The sequence below is a fragment of the Brassica oleracea genome, unplaced genomic scaffold (assembly GCF_000695525.1).
Source record: "Brassica oleracea var. oleracea cultivar TO1000 unplaced genomic scaffold, BOL UnpScaffold00955, whole genome shotgun sequence".
NCBI classification, from domain to species: domain Eukaryota; kingdom Viridiplantae; phylum Streptophyta; class Magnoliopsida; order Brassicales; family Brassicaceae; genus Brassica; species Brassica oleracea.
In genome coordinates, this window is record NW_013617547.1 from 15,518 (window position 1) to 28,015 (window position 12,498).

The 12,498-nt window shown below is 36.3% G+C and overlaps 2 protein-coding genes across 4 annotated transcripts; one reads left to right on the top strand and one right to left on the bottom strand.

Annotated features, from left to right (window-relative positions):
* Nucleotides 1-4,635: 4,635 nt before the first annotated feature.
* LOC106320541 (uncharacterized hydrolase YugF) lies at nt 4,636-6,770 on the bottom strand. Of its 2 annotated transcripts, none has more exons than XM_013758925.1 (6): nt 6,313-6,770; nt 5,805-5,916; nt 5,630-5,723; nt 5,362-5,539; nt 5,210-5,279; nt 4,636-5,096 (listed from the first exon to the last, which is right to left on the bottom strand). In XM_013758925.1, exons 1-6 carry the CDS (start codon nt 6,648-6,650, stop codon nt 4,785-4,787), a joined length of 1,104 nt encoding a protein of 367 aa, XP_013614379.1. In that variant the 5' UTR covers nt 6,651-6,770; the 3' UTR covers nt 4,636-4,784. The 2 variants fall into 2 exon arrangements, with proteins under 2 accessions (XP_013614379.1, XP_013614378.1); XM_013758924.1 differs by having other exon boundaries at nt 5,362-5,542; nt 6,313-6,765.
* Nucleotides 6,771-8,680: 1,910 nt separating this feature from the next.
* Nucleotides 8,681-11,188, top strand: LOC106320542 (RHOMBOID-like protein 9, chloroplastic). 2 transcript variants are annotated; one of them, XM_013758926.1, is made up of 7 exons: nt 8,681-8,818; nt 9,179-9,655; nt 9,751-9,853; nt 9,951-10,116; nt 10,265-10,435; nt 10,531-10,685; nt 10,756-11,188. In XM_013758926.1, the coding sequence occupies exons 2-7, from the start codon at nt 9,193-9,195 to the stop codon at nt 11,000-11,002; spliced, it is 1,305 nt and encodes a 434-aa protein (XP_013614380.1). In that variant the 5' UTR covers nt 8,681-8,818; nt 9,179-9,192; the 3' UTR covers nt 11,003-11,188. The 2 variants fall into 2 exon arrangements, with proteins under 2 accessions (XP_013614380.1, XP_013614381.1); XM_013758927.1 differs by having other exon boundaries at nt 8,697-8,818; nt 9,172-9,655.
* Nucleotides 11,189-12,498: the final 1,310 nt, after the last annotated feature.

A 12,498-nucleotide genomic window follows, 5' to 3' on the forward strand; every position in this document is an offset into this window, starting at 1 on the left:
CCTACACCATAATCTACATCCATTCTAATTGGTTCTTCTAACCTAACCGCAGGCTGAGGTTCGCTAGTACTACCATATTCATAATCAGTTTCTCCATGATGATACCAAATTTTGTAACTTCGTGTAAACCCATTCAAATATAGATGAGTCCAAACATCCCACTCTTTAATAATCTTTCTATTTTTACAATTAGAGCAAGGACATCTTAACATACCCGTTTCTGCTTCCGGTTGTCGTTGAACTAACCCCATGAATTCGGCTATACCTCGTTGTATTCTTCCGTAAGCAATCTCGTGTTCGGATCCAAATGAGGTCGATCGATCCAAGAACGATAATAATTTGAAGAAGACATGCTTTTTTCAATCAAATTCGTGTGTAAATATAGTATGTGAGAGGATGAAGAAATGAAGTGAATGAAGAGGTTGGGGGTGCGGGTATTTATAGATGAAATGCTACCGACAGTACCGAGGAAATTCCGACGGAATACCGACGGCAACAGCTCTTTCCTCGGAATTTTTAAAATCCCCAACGGCTCTCTAACGGCTATAATATATCCTCGGGTATTCGTCGGTGTTTTCCGAGGAATATGACTTCCTCGGTATTTCATCGGTATATTCCGAGGAAAATCCGAGGAAACCCAAAATTCGTCGGAATATTCCGAGGATCTCATTTTCCGTCAGAATCTCCGTCAGAATTACGATGTTTTCTTGTAGTGCGTAAGCAAGTCCACATTTTTTGTGCAAGTCATTGTCTTTATCCGATCCGGCAAGATTATTCTAGAGAGAGATCTAAGGCAAGGAAATCCTTTGTCTCCTTTCCTTTTTGTCTTATTATCAAAGGTTTGATCCATCTTCTTGAAAGAGCTGGGAGTGAAGGGAGAATTCAAGCGATAAATTTGATGAGGATGGCCTAATGATACATCATTTCCTATTTGCTAATGATATTTTGTTTGTATGCAAAGAAAATGCGGAGCAATCAAAAGAGGTTATGAGCATTCTAAAGGAGTATGGGTTGGAGACAAGGAAAATAATTAATCAAGTGAAGTCAGCCATCACTTTTGGATCAAGGGTTCACGAGGAGATTAAAGACCAGATTTGCATTCTCACTGGAATGTCTAATGAATGAGGGACTCGAAAGTACTTAGGGTTGCATGAGTGTCTCAGTAGATCTAAAACAGAGTTGTTGGCCTTCATGTATGATCATTTGAGAGATAGGCTTTCCAGATAATTTGCAAGACTACTATCCCAAGGAGGAAAAGAAGTGCTGCTCAAATTTTATGGCTATAGCAATGCATGTATATGCCATGTCTTGTTTCAAACTAACAAAGAAAGCTTTTGAGAACTTAACTAAAGCAAGGACCTACTTCTGGTGGAATTTGTTAGAGCATAGAAGGAAGATTCATTGGCTAAGTTGGGCGATGTGTGTAGCTAAGGATCAAGGTGGGCTTGGTTTCAAGGACATTCAATGTTCTAATCAATCCTTACTTGCAAAGCAATCATGGATACTGTTAAACCAACCAGATTATCTCTTCATTAAAGTTTTCAAGAGTTGATATTATAGCCATTCTGATTTCCTAGCAGCATCTTTGACCGAGGCCGTCATACGCATGGAGAAGTATTCTTTTTGGGAGAGAATTTCTTAATTAAGTTCTACAGAGAGAACTTGGCAATGGAAATATGATAGCTATCTGGTCGGAAACTTGGATCGAAGGAGAGGTAGGATATCCCTTAATGAAGAATATCTTGGTCGATTTGGAACTCAGGGTCAATCAGCTTATCAATCCCATTACAAAAACTTGGGATCCAAAGATTTTAATTGGAAGATCTTTTCTACCAATAAGATATAGATAGAATCATGAATGAGTCCCATGTAAGAAAAAGAAGACTATTGCATATGGTCTCACAATCAAAATGGTTGTTATTCAGTCAAGTCAGGTTACTGTTTGATGAATCGGTTGACTAGAATAGAATAAATTTGTGTAGCGGATATGGAGCCCTCTCTCAACAGTCTTAAAGCTACATTATAAAAATTTGAGACCTCTCCAAAGATAAAGGTCTTTATGTGGAAAACTTTATGTAATGCTATCGCGGCGGGTGATCTGCTGATTGAAAGAGGTATTAAGTTAGGTCACGTTTGCCAAGCGTGAGGATTTCAAGGCGAATCAGTGAATCATATTATTTTTACATGCTCCATTGCGATACAAGTGTGGGCTTTGGCTAACATAACTTTGTCGTATCAGGGATTCACTGAGAACACATATTTTTCTAATTTTTACCATTTAGTGGAGTTGAACAAGAAGAGAAATATATCTCCTTAGGGTTGTCGATTCTTCCCTTGGATTATCTGGTTTGTATGGAAAAAACAAGAACAGTATTATGTTTGATGGCTTTTGGAGAATGGTAAATGAGATCGTTGATATACTCAAATTACCCTAGAGTAACTCTCTCAAATAAGAAATTGATTGCAATACTTAGGTATCGAATCCACATGAAGCGTGGATCACACAATAGAATAACAATTATTGGTAAAGTTAGAACGGAAATAGAAAGCAGTAAATCAAATAGAACGATAAGATCAGTTTGTAGACAGATGGGGAAAACGCTAGATCAATGGATCTCAAACATGCAATCATCAATAGTTGCTAAGGGTTTATTAAGTTCAATCCTAGAATTCGAGTTCAAATATCAACCGTCCAACTCTTGCTGCGACAAACTGTCTAAATCTAGATCATCGAAGGCCAACTCTCGTTGCGCGAGCAATTTCTCTAGTTATGCATTAAGATTAACTCGATAGTTCACTAAGTTAATTAGGCCAATTCTCGTTGTGTCTAGCAACCTAGCTCACACTCTCGTTGTATTCCAATTATCCTAAGATCAAGTTCCTAGTTAAGAACAAGTTGTAAGAACAATATTGATGAAGGAGACAATGGATTAACCTAGCAGATCTATCAATCAAAAACTCATCCAAAACCTTAGAAAATCCCTAGATCTAACAATTGAATTACTCAGACATGATATAGGAATCATAAATCATAATCAGAAATAATTGCATAGAGATTAAGGGTAAGAAATACTGGAGTTCCAATCAATTTTTGAAAGAGTTCTGATCTTCTCTCCAAAACTTCACTAAGAATAATAAAAGGGTAGCCAAAACAATGGCCGTAAAATATAGATAAATAGGTTTAACATGTCCAAGGGCTTCTTTGAAAATAAGAAATTTGCTGGGCAAAAGTGCAATTCTTGAAAGTTTGGTCGGCCTCGTCAATCTGCAACAGCGTCGATCGATGCCATGGAAGCGTTGGTCGACGCTCATATCGTGTCTCGACTTCACTTTCTGCACAGCTACAGGTTTTCTTCTTTTTAAGTTTCATTTTGTTCCAAAATCACCAAACTAATCCAAAACACACATAGACCTGTAAATGACTCTAAACAGATTCTAAATGCATAATAAAGACTCTACATATGGCCTATAATATGGCCTAAAAGTGGTAAATCTTGGGACCTATCAATCTTGATGAAGGCAGAGAGAAAGCGGATTTCTGGTTTCTTGCACAAGAACATGACAGAGTTAAACCGGGTCTCGTGGTCTGGTGGTAAAGGAACCTCGGCTGAGATGCCCGCCATCACGACTTCGAGCTCCGGCCACAGCGGATTTAACATCCCTTCCGTTGGGGCGCTGGACCCCTTACGTGGGATAGTTGGGAATGTGGCTGCCCAGATACCAGAGTTACCAAAAAAAAAAAAAAAAAAAAAAAAAACATGACAGAGTTATGAAAGAGGAGGACAAACGTGAAAGAAAAAAAAACTGTCAAAAAATGGTGTCTTCCACCTATTGGATGGTTCTAGTGTGTAATACTATAGCCATGTGGAATCGGAATAAAAGAATAGGAGGTGGTTTTTGGCCTCTTGGGTGCTTCTAGACCACAGAGGAGAGGTGATCATGCATAGTAGAAGGTCGTTTTCAACTCATCGGATCTGCAAGAAATTCGTTTTATTTGTCTTCTATGGGATATTGTATCAATGGAAATCCATAAGATTAACAAGGTATTTTTTTATTTGAATACTCTACCCTTTTTGGAATGATAACGAACTCGAGAACATGGCCTTCTTTTAAGTTTCGGATCTCAGAACTTATGAGTAGGCTAGCCAAGATTGATCGGTGGAGGGTGGAGTTGGAAGAGAGGATAACAAATAGATGGGCTTTTTCATCGTTCAAAATGTCACGGGAGAGAACATGATTTAATCATATGTGGCAAAAGGAGTTCCTTATTGGCTATATTATTTCTCTTTGACAGTGAGAAAAGTGCTTCCTCTGTTTAATGTCTCGCTCTCTGTCCTTGTTTAGAAGTTTAGTTTTGGTTACTGGGTGGTCCGTAGTTGACCTTGTAACCTCATTTTTTCAAGTTAATATAATTTCATAGATGACAAAAAAAAGGAAAAAAGCAGATGAGTAAAACTACACTGGATGACTTGTTCACAAAACCAGCAACTAAAACCTGAATGCAAAACCGAAATTTGATTGCTTGGTTCATCGGCTTCCTAAACCGGAACTGCTGATTTCTTCAGTAGTTTTCAACCACAAGATATTTGCGTAAAACACAAGCGAAATCCCCCACTTATGAGAAAAAAACACACATTCAATAAATGAACCCATTTTATACGATATAACATTTGATATATGATGTTACCATTTTTATATACAAAAATGGTAGAAGTTGAGTATCTAGTGCAGACACAACAATCAAACATGTTATACATTTCTAAACACCATACACGTAACTGAGACTATGTGGAAGAAAGCTGAGCCAGCCATGGAAGGAGACGCTCATGGACAAGATCCGGACGATCATCTTGTGGGCAATGTCCAACACCTTCTAGAACATATAGGTTGAAGTTAGGTAACTGACCCGGAAGGGACGTGAAGTACTTACCTACAGGACCGTCGAGAGGAGTTAATCCATCTTGGTCTCCCCATAAGACAAGAACCGGTTTGGTTATTTCAGGAATCAGCGTAACCGGGTTTGGTCCAGGTGGACCCGTTAATATGGAAACAAATGCATCTAGCGCACCTTCGCTGTTTGCTGGTCCAGCGATAACCTGACATAACATTTTCAACATAAAAAAAAACATTTTCACCATTAAATGTAACACAGTTAATTGGTTCCTAATCCTATGTCATTGAGATGAGAGTGTGAGTAATAGGAAAATACCTCTACTAGGGTATCATCTACATTGTCTTTGTTGCCATATACATTTGTCAAGATGTTCTTGAGATTCTCCCTGTGTTTAATTCATCCATCAGTGCGTTAGAGATCTCGATTAAGAAGAGTGTAGATCAAATAAGTTGTTAAATGAGTCATGCCTGTCTTTAACACGGTTGAAGAGAGCAGAAGCAATTCCTCTTTGCTTGAGTAAGAAGTCAATAAGCAAGAGCAATGGCATCAGCAGCTTGATTCTCCAGTCGTCAAACACCGCTTTGTTGTTCATACCACCAGCACAATTCAACAGAACAAGACCTCTAACAAGATCTCGCTGCGATTCTTCTAATTTTCAAGAAGTCACAACAAACAATGGAGTCTTAGATCAAAAAAATAGCAGACAATAGATCACATCAAATATTAGAACAAGACCTGAAGCAGCTATAACGCAAGCAAGGCTTCCAACAGAGTTACCAATCAAAACTGTCGGTTTCTGAACCACTTCCTCTAAGAAGTTGAGTATCAACTGCAAGAAAAAAAACATGAAGAAATTTTAAAAAAACAAGACACTTGTTTAAAACAGATCAGATAATTGCCAGGTGGTTACTTCAGCCCATGACTCCATAGTGTAGCTAAAACCAGGTGGCTTCTCTGAAGCACCAAACCCAAGAAGATCAATGGCATACACTGTATGGTGTTTAGACAGAGCATTTATATTCCTGCAAATAAAAGTTAGTTAGTTCTTGTAAGAACCAAATGCATATACAAAAAAATCTTCCACATACAATAGTTTCTTGATTCTTAACTAATTACACTTCTCCTACTCTGTCTCAGCTTCACTTAATTGATACAAAACTAATCTACACTTCTCCTAAACAACAAAAGAACTCTGTCTCAGCCTCATTACACCAATACATAACTAATCAAAACTCTGTCTCAGCTTCACTTAATTTATACATAACTAATCTACACTTCTCCTACACAACATAACTCTGTCTCAGCTCCACTACATTGATACATAACTTCCGGACAAGCTTCACGATGTCACACATTTACTCTCAAGACATCATAGTTCACAAGTATGATCCTAAATGAATCAAAGTGAAAACTGATACCTTCGCCAGTGAGGAATAGAGGCGCCAAAGCCGTGAACTAAGAGAACAGTCTGACTCGCCGGAGTTACTTCCTCCGGCGAACTCTTGACAAAGTAATTGATTGAGTATTCTCCCTTCCACTTCCACTTCTTACTCTTTTCTCCTATCTCAGCCAACTCCACCGCTTCCACTACTCCTCCGCTTGAAACAGCCGCGCTAGACGACGCCGTGGCTCTAACACTGACACGACCTTTTCGGAGGTTCATCCGTCGTAAGGCAACCATCTTCGAAGTCATCGTCATTCGCGCCACCATAGCCGGCGGCGGCGGAGATAATCCTGTCCATGTCAGGGCTCTCATCGTCGTCTCTCTCTAACTCTGCTTCCTTAGTTATCCGTTTTGGTTGATTGCCATTAGAGACAATCTTACGTGCTCTCTTGTTTGATTAGTTTCGGTACCGCTCCGGTTAACATACAATTCGATTAAACCAGATGGTTCGGTATCATAGATTAAGGTAACGATTTGGAGAGACGACGTTCGAAGTTCGAACAGAAACAACAACAACCACTCGTTCGATTGGAGCGTCCACGTGGCGTTTTATTGATGGTTAACGAAGATAAAAAAGAGATATCAAACTAGATTCCCACGGCATGGATAAAGGCCTGGCCTCACAACCTTATAGGCTTAACGAAGAGACCCAACCCAGTTTTTGTAAGACTACCAGTTAGCCTTGCTCGACACAAACTAGGTTCTTTTCAGATAATTTCTTTGATTTTTTCGTATTTTAGGTTAACAAGGTTCAGTTCAGTTTACATTGTTCTTTTAATCCAGCAACCCGACGAATTACCAGTGGCAGAGCTTAAGTAGTGTCATGTGCCTCATACGACCCATGTTAATTTTTGTTAGAATTTTTTTTTGCATGTATATAGAAAAATATAATGAATTAACCTTGTAAAATATAAATATTATATCGGTTTGACTGACCTCTGTAAAATGATTTTCTTCCTCCCTCTGCCACTGCCGATCACTAAACTATTAAGATTATATTAGAATAAGAGTAAACCGGTTTCACTAAACTAATTCTAATTACATGGTTTATAATTATACCATCTCCAATGAATTACTATATTTTTTACTTTAAAATAAAATAACTCTATAATAAAATTTGATTTTGCTCCAGTGGTACTTCATTTTAGAGTAGAAAATATAGTAATGAACAAAAAAATTACTCTAGAGTAAACATATTTTTTTATTCTATTATAATGTGAGAAATTGAGTACCATTGGAACATTTTTACTTAAACTTTATTTTAAAACGAAAAATAAAGTAAAATTGGAGATGTCCTTCGTGAAACCGGTTTCCTTTTTAATACCACATAAAGGTTAAAACTATCTTTCTTTATTAACTTTCATATCTATTATATTCCTTAAAAAGAAAAATAATGATATACATGTTGTATAAGATGCTCAGAGTTTTTCTTTTTTGCATTGTATATTATGTTGATTATGTATCATCGGTTTATCTTAAATCGTTTACTAGTTCAAAATAGCTGCGTTTTAGCTTTAATGCTCCAGAAAAACTAATATTTTCTTTAGAGCACAATTATTAAAAAAAAACTTATTTTAAAAAATAAATATGATTAAAATATATTACAAATTATTTAATTAATTATAAAATATTATTATTTACAGAATTTCAGATAAAGTTAAAAGTTATATTGATATATAAAAACATCATCTATCTATCTTAAAAGGGAAAAAAATACTATATAGATTTCTGTTCGAAAATTTTCCGATTATAGTAAAAAGATAAAAAATATATAGTTGGGATAGAAAAAATATCAGAAAGAAAAGGAATGATCAGGTCTGGAGAGTCGTACTTGTGACTCGTGACATGCGAGTCATTACCGTTCAAACAATAAAAGTATTTGTTATTATTTGTCAGTCTTTAACGTAATTTTTTTTTTTTTTTTTTTTTTTAGTCCAGGTATCCGAACCTCTCACTTAATCCGATTATCCCATCGCGTCCAACCGGAACTGGCGAAGAAGGTCTTGGAGGCCAAACAGAAACCATGTTAAATCCGCTGTGGTCGGGGCTCGAACTCGTGATGGCGGGCACCTCAGCCGAGGTTCCTTTACCACCAGACCAGGAGATCCGGTTAAAAAACTGTAATGGCGGGCACCTCAGCTCAAACTCGCGAGAACGTCAGGTGGTGAATGTTTCTCACACACGACTACCCGAGGTCGCCAGTTCGATACTCAGGGACAGCGGGGTAGTACTGGGTTAGCTAAAAACTTCCTACGGAAATTTTTGGCGAGGTGACCCTTTCGGGGTGACCTCAGTTATTATAAAAAGTTAAACCTATTGGGTCTTTAACGTAATTTTCATTACCCGAAGACAGTCAGTCACTAATCACTTGTCATCATCCAAAATCCAAATCCAATCCTAATCCTAATCATACCTGCAACCACAGTCTTCATCTTAAGGTCTGAGCAAGCCAAAGATAGGACCAGGTTTCTTTTTCCAAGGTAAAGTCATCACTTTCTCTGCTTCTGATTATGATTCCGACCATTTGTGTTCGATGTTAGTTTCTCTTAGTAATATCTTAAAACTATGTCGGAGTGAGAAGAGGTTTATCATTTGTAAGAGCTGGTTTTGCTCGAATCGTACTGATAAAGTTATGACCTTTTGTTGTTTGATTAAATTCCTCAGTGTGTGAGATAGTACATAAATCAAAGCCTTTCTTGATTCATTCTGATCCTTTAATACACAATATCGGCTCTGTTATCTTTCGGTTGCATCACCTCCCAAATTGTTTCTTTGACTTGCCCTTCTCATATTTGGGATTTGGTAAATGAAATGAATAGATATTTTTTTTCAATGCACAGATACGAGCTTTATAATGGCGTCGTTTCCTCTTCATCGTGAACTCCCTTGTAAAGATCATGTTTCTCAGCATGGAACTTCAGGACGACAGAGCAGAGGAGAAGTGTTGTTTGCATCGGATGGTCCAAGACGTTTTCCGTCTGGCAGAACCTTCCCATGTCCGGCTTTGGGCGTGTTGATGAAGGCAGAGGTTACCAGCAGTATCACTAGTGGTCTGAAACATAGAACAGCAGCTCTGGGGAGGGATTGTATGAGATCGAACCCGTGTTCAAGAGGAAAGCTTTGCTTGGTTAGGGCATCATCAGAGACCAAGACTATCAAAAAGAGACTTCAACTGTTGGATTCTTACTTTGAGAAAGTTCAAAGCAACGATGAGAAGCCTTCTATCTCCGTGGGGCATGAAATCAATCGGGAAGCTGAACTCAGTGCAGAGAAGGAATTAGAATCTTTGAACATTTATCTTGAAAAACAACAAAAAGGTATAAGATTAATATTATGATCCTTTTAAGATAAGTGTTTCCTTTGATTTCCTCTTGCTAATAGTCGCTTACTTGGCTGTTTCTTTGACTCTCAGATGCGATGGTTAAACGAGAAGAGAGCTCAGTAGCAAGCAAATTGAGAAAGTCTGATATCGAAAGTAATAATGATGGAGAAGATCCATTGAACTTCTATGCTGTGTAAGAACCCTACAATCACCTCTTGTTCGTCTTAGATGTGTCTTGTAGATGCTTAGAAAAACCTTTTCTTTCTTGTTGTGTGTGTGTCTCTCTCCAGGAGCATATTGGCATCCATAAACGTTGGAGTGTGTCTGTTTGAAGCGGCGGCTCCGGTGAGGAACAATGATATGGGACTCTTATCCCTACCGCTGTTATATGGAGCAAAGATAAACGATCTAATCGTGGCTGGCGAATGGTGGAGGCTGGTCACGCCCATGTTTCTGGTACAAGACCAACAGATTGGGTCTGTTCTTCCCATTCTTTTACTGTCTCAGAACAGCTATTTGAAGCACCCAATCTTGTCAAACTCAGCCACTCTTGATGTCTTGGTTTCATGTAAGTTTGTCACTGAAACAATTTTACATTTTGCAGCACTCTGGAATCCCTCATGTAGCCCTTAGCTCATGGGCTCTGCTTACCTTTGGACCAAGAGTCTGCCGTGACTATGGGCTACTCACGTTCTGTCTCATTTGTATTCTGGGAGGAGTCTCTGGTAATTTCATGAGCTTCCTTCATACACCAGATCCTACAGTTGGAGGAACTGTAAGTTAATATACTTGTTTCTTCCCCCACCAAATTGCATTGCACCGTTCCTAAACATTCAAAATATCAAATCATGTAAACTCTTGCTGGTGTAGGGACCAGCATTTGCTTTAATAGGGGCTTGGCTTGTTGACCAATCTCAGAACAAGGAGATGATCAAAAGAGAAGAGTACGAAGACTTGTTTCAGAAGGCCATTATAATGACAGGGCTTGGTCTCATACTAAGCCATTTCGGTCCAATAGATGACTGGTAAGCTTTCATCTGATCATGGGGTACTTGTGTGTTTTATGCTTCTAATAACATGTGTGAGTCATGACAGGACAAATCTTGGAGCACTTGTAGCTGGGGTTGTGTACGGATTCTTCACTTGTCCGGTGTTTCAACTTGGAAGTGGAAGTGAAGGGATTATGACGGTTGGGGCAGAGAAACAGAACAGCGCGGACCCGTGTAAATCGTTTCTGATTTTCACAATCTTTGTCGCGGTTCTTGTGACTTGTGTGCTAGTCCTTGGGGATGGACCATTGACCTTCCCTACGTATGATGATGTTGTCTACTCTCTCATCTAGTGCATCATCATCGTCAAGACATCAACTATATAAGCAGACTTGTGTGTGTGTGTAGTGGAAAGTTAAATTCTAGTAGTCTAGTACTGATAAACGAGGAGAGTAGTTTGGTTTGGGGGTATAGCAAACTGAGAAAACTGTACTAAACTCTTATAGCTGAAGTCTTTTCTTAAAAGTTTAAAGCAACCATGATGAGTTCTCAAGCTTTTGTAGGTTTGAGCATTTCTATCCAGAACCGAACAGAACTAAACCAAAAATCATAATAAATATCTGAATGGTTCAGTATTTTAAACACAAAATATTTAAACAAAATTAAATTAAAGCCAAATGAATATTTAAATACCAAACACAGTTTTTATCTTATTTATATTTAGTTTTAAAATAATTGTATATCTAAAAATATAATTTATAAACTAATTTTTTTGTACTCATATACATATATATATATTCTCCAAAACCGAACTGTTGAATTATTCTAAAGATCGAACCACCTAAAATCATTCAAATATTTTTATTTGAATTATCTGATATATAACTCAAATTACTTAAAATTATTTAAAAAAATAAGCAAACAGAACAAAACCCAAAATTTTCGATTCTCAAAATTTATTACTTGAACAACAATTTTATATATAAAAATATCGGACCAAATTTTTATAAGCTCATATATTGGTCTCTCTATACCTATAAAACTAGGTTAAGATCCGCGCCTTAGGCGGGATAAATATTATATATAAAAATTAATTAATGTATTAAAAGTCAACAACTATTAAATATATAATTAAATTGGTGCGAACATATAAATTAATTTTATTTATCTAAAATTTTTTTTTTTTAATATTTGATAGAATATGTAGTTAAATTTAAATGATACTAACATACATAGTTTATTTCAGTATATTTTTAATATTATTGTCTATTAAATGATGATTTCTACTCATGTAATTTTTTTGATCATTTGTATCTTTTATAGAAAAAAAAATAAATTACTGATAACAAAATTTTCATTGTGGGATTAATAGTTTTAATAATTTATAATTTAAAAAAAAAAGTTGTCAATGTTCGTTCAAAACTTTTACCAAAAAATTGTTCAAAGTAAATTATGAAACTAAAAGATTTATGTATTTTATATGGTTTATAGTTTAATTTAAAACGATATATATATATATATATATATATATATTAATCTTAATAATTAATTAAATTATACTTTTTACTTATATAATTTTGTAATCATTTGAATGTGAAACTTTTAACAGTTTTAGTAATTTATAGTCGTTTTTAAAAATTCAAAATATAACATATACAGAAAAATCTAAATTTTTTATTATATGGTTATTGTGGTTGTTTAATTTATTTAATAGTTTAATATTAAACAAATATGATAGAAGATACAATAATTTTTAACAAATCTTTATTATTCAAAATCATTAATTGCCATATATACTTTAGCCATATTAGGTAATTCCGTAAATTTTATTTAAGGAAATAATAAAATA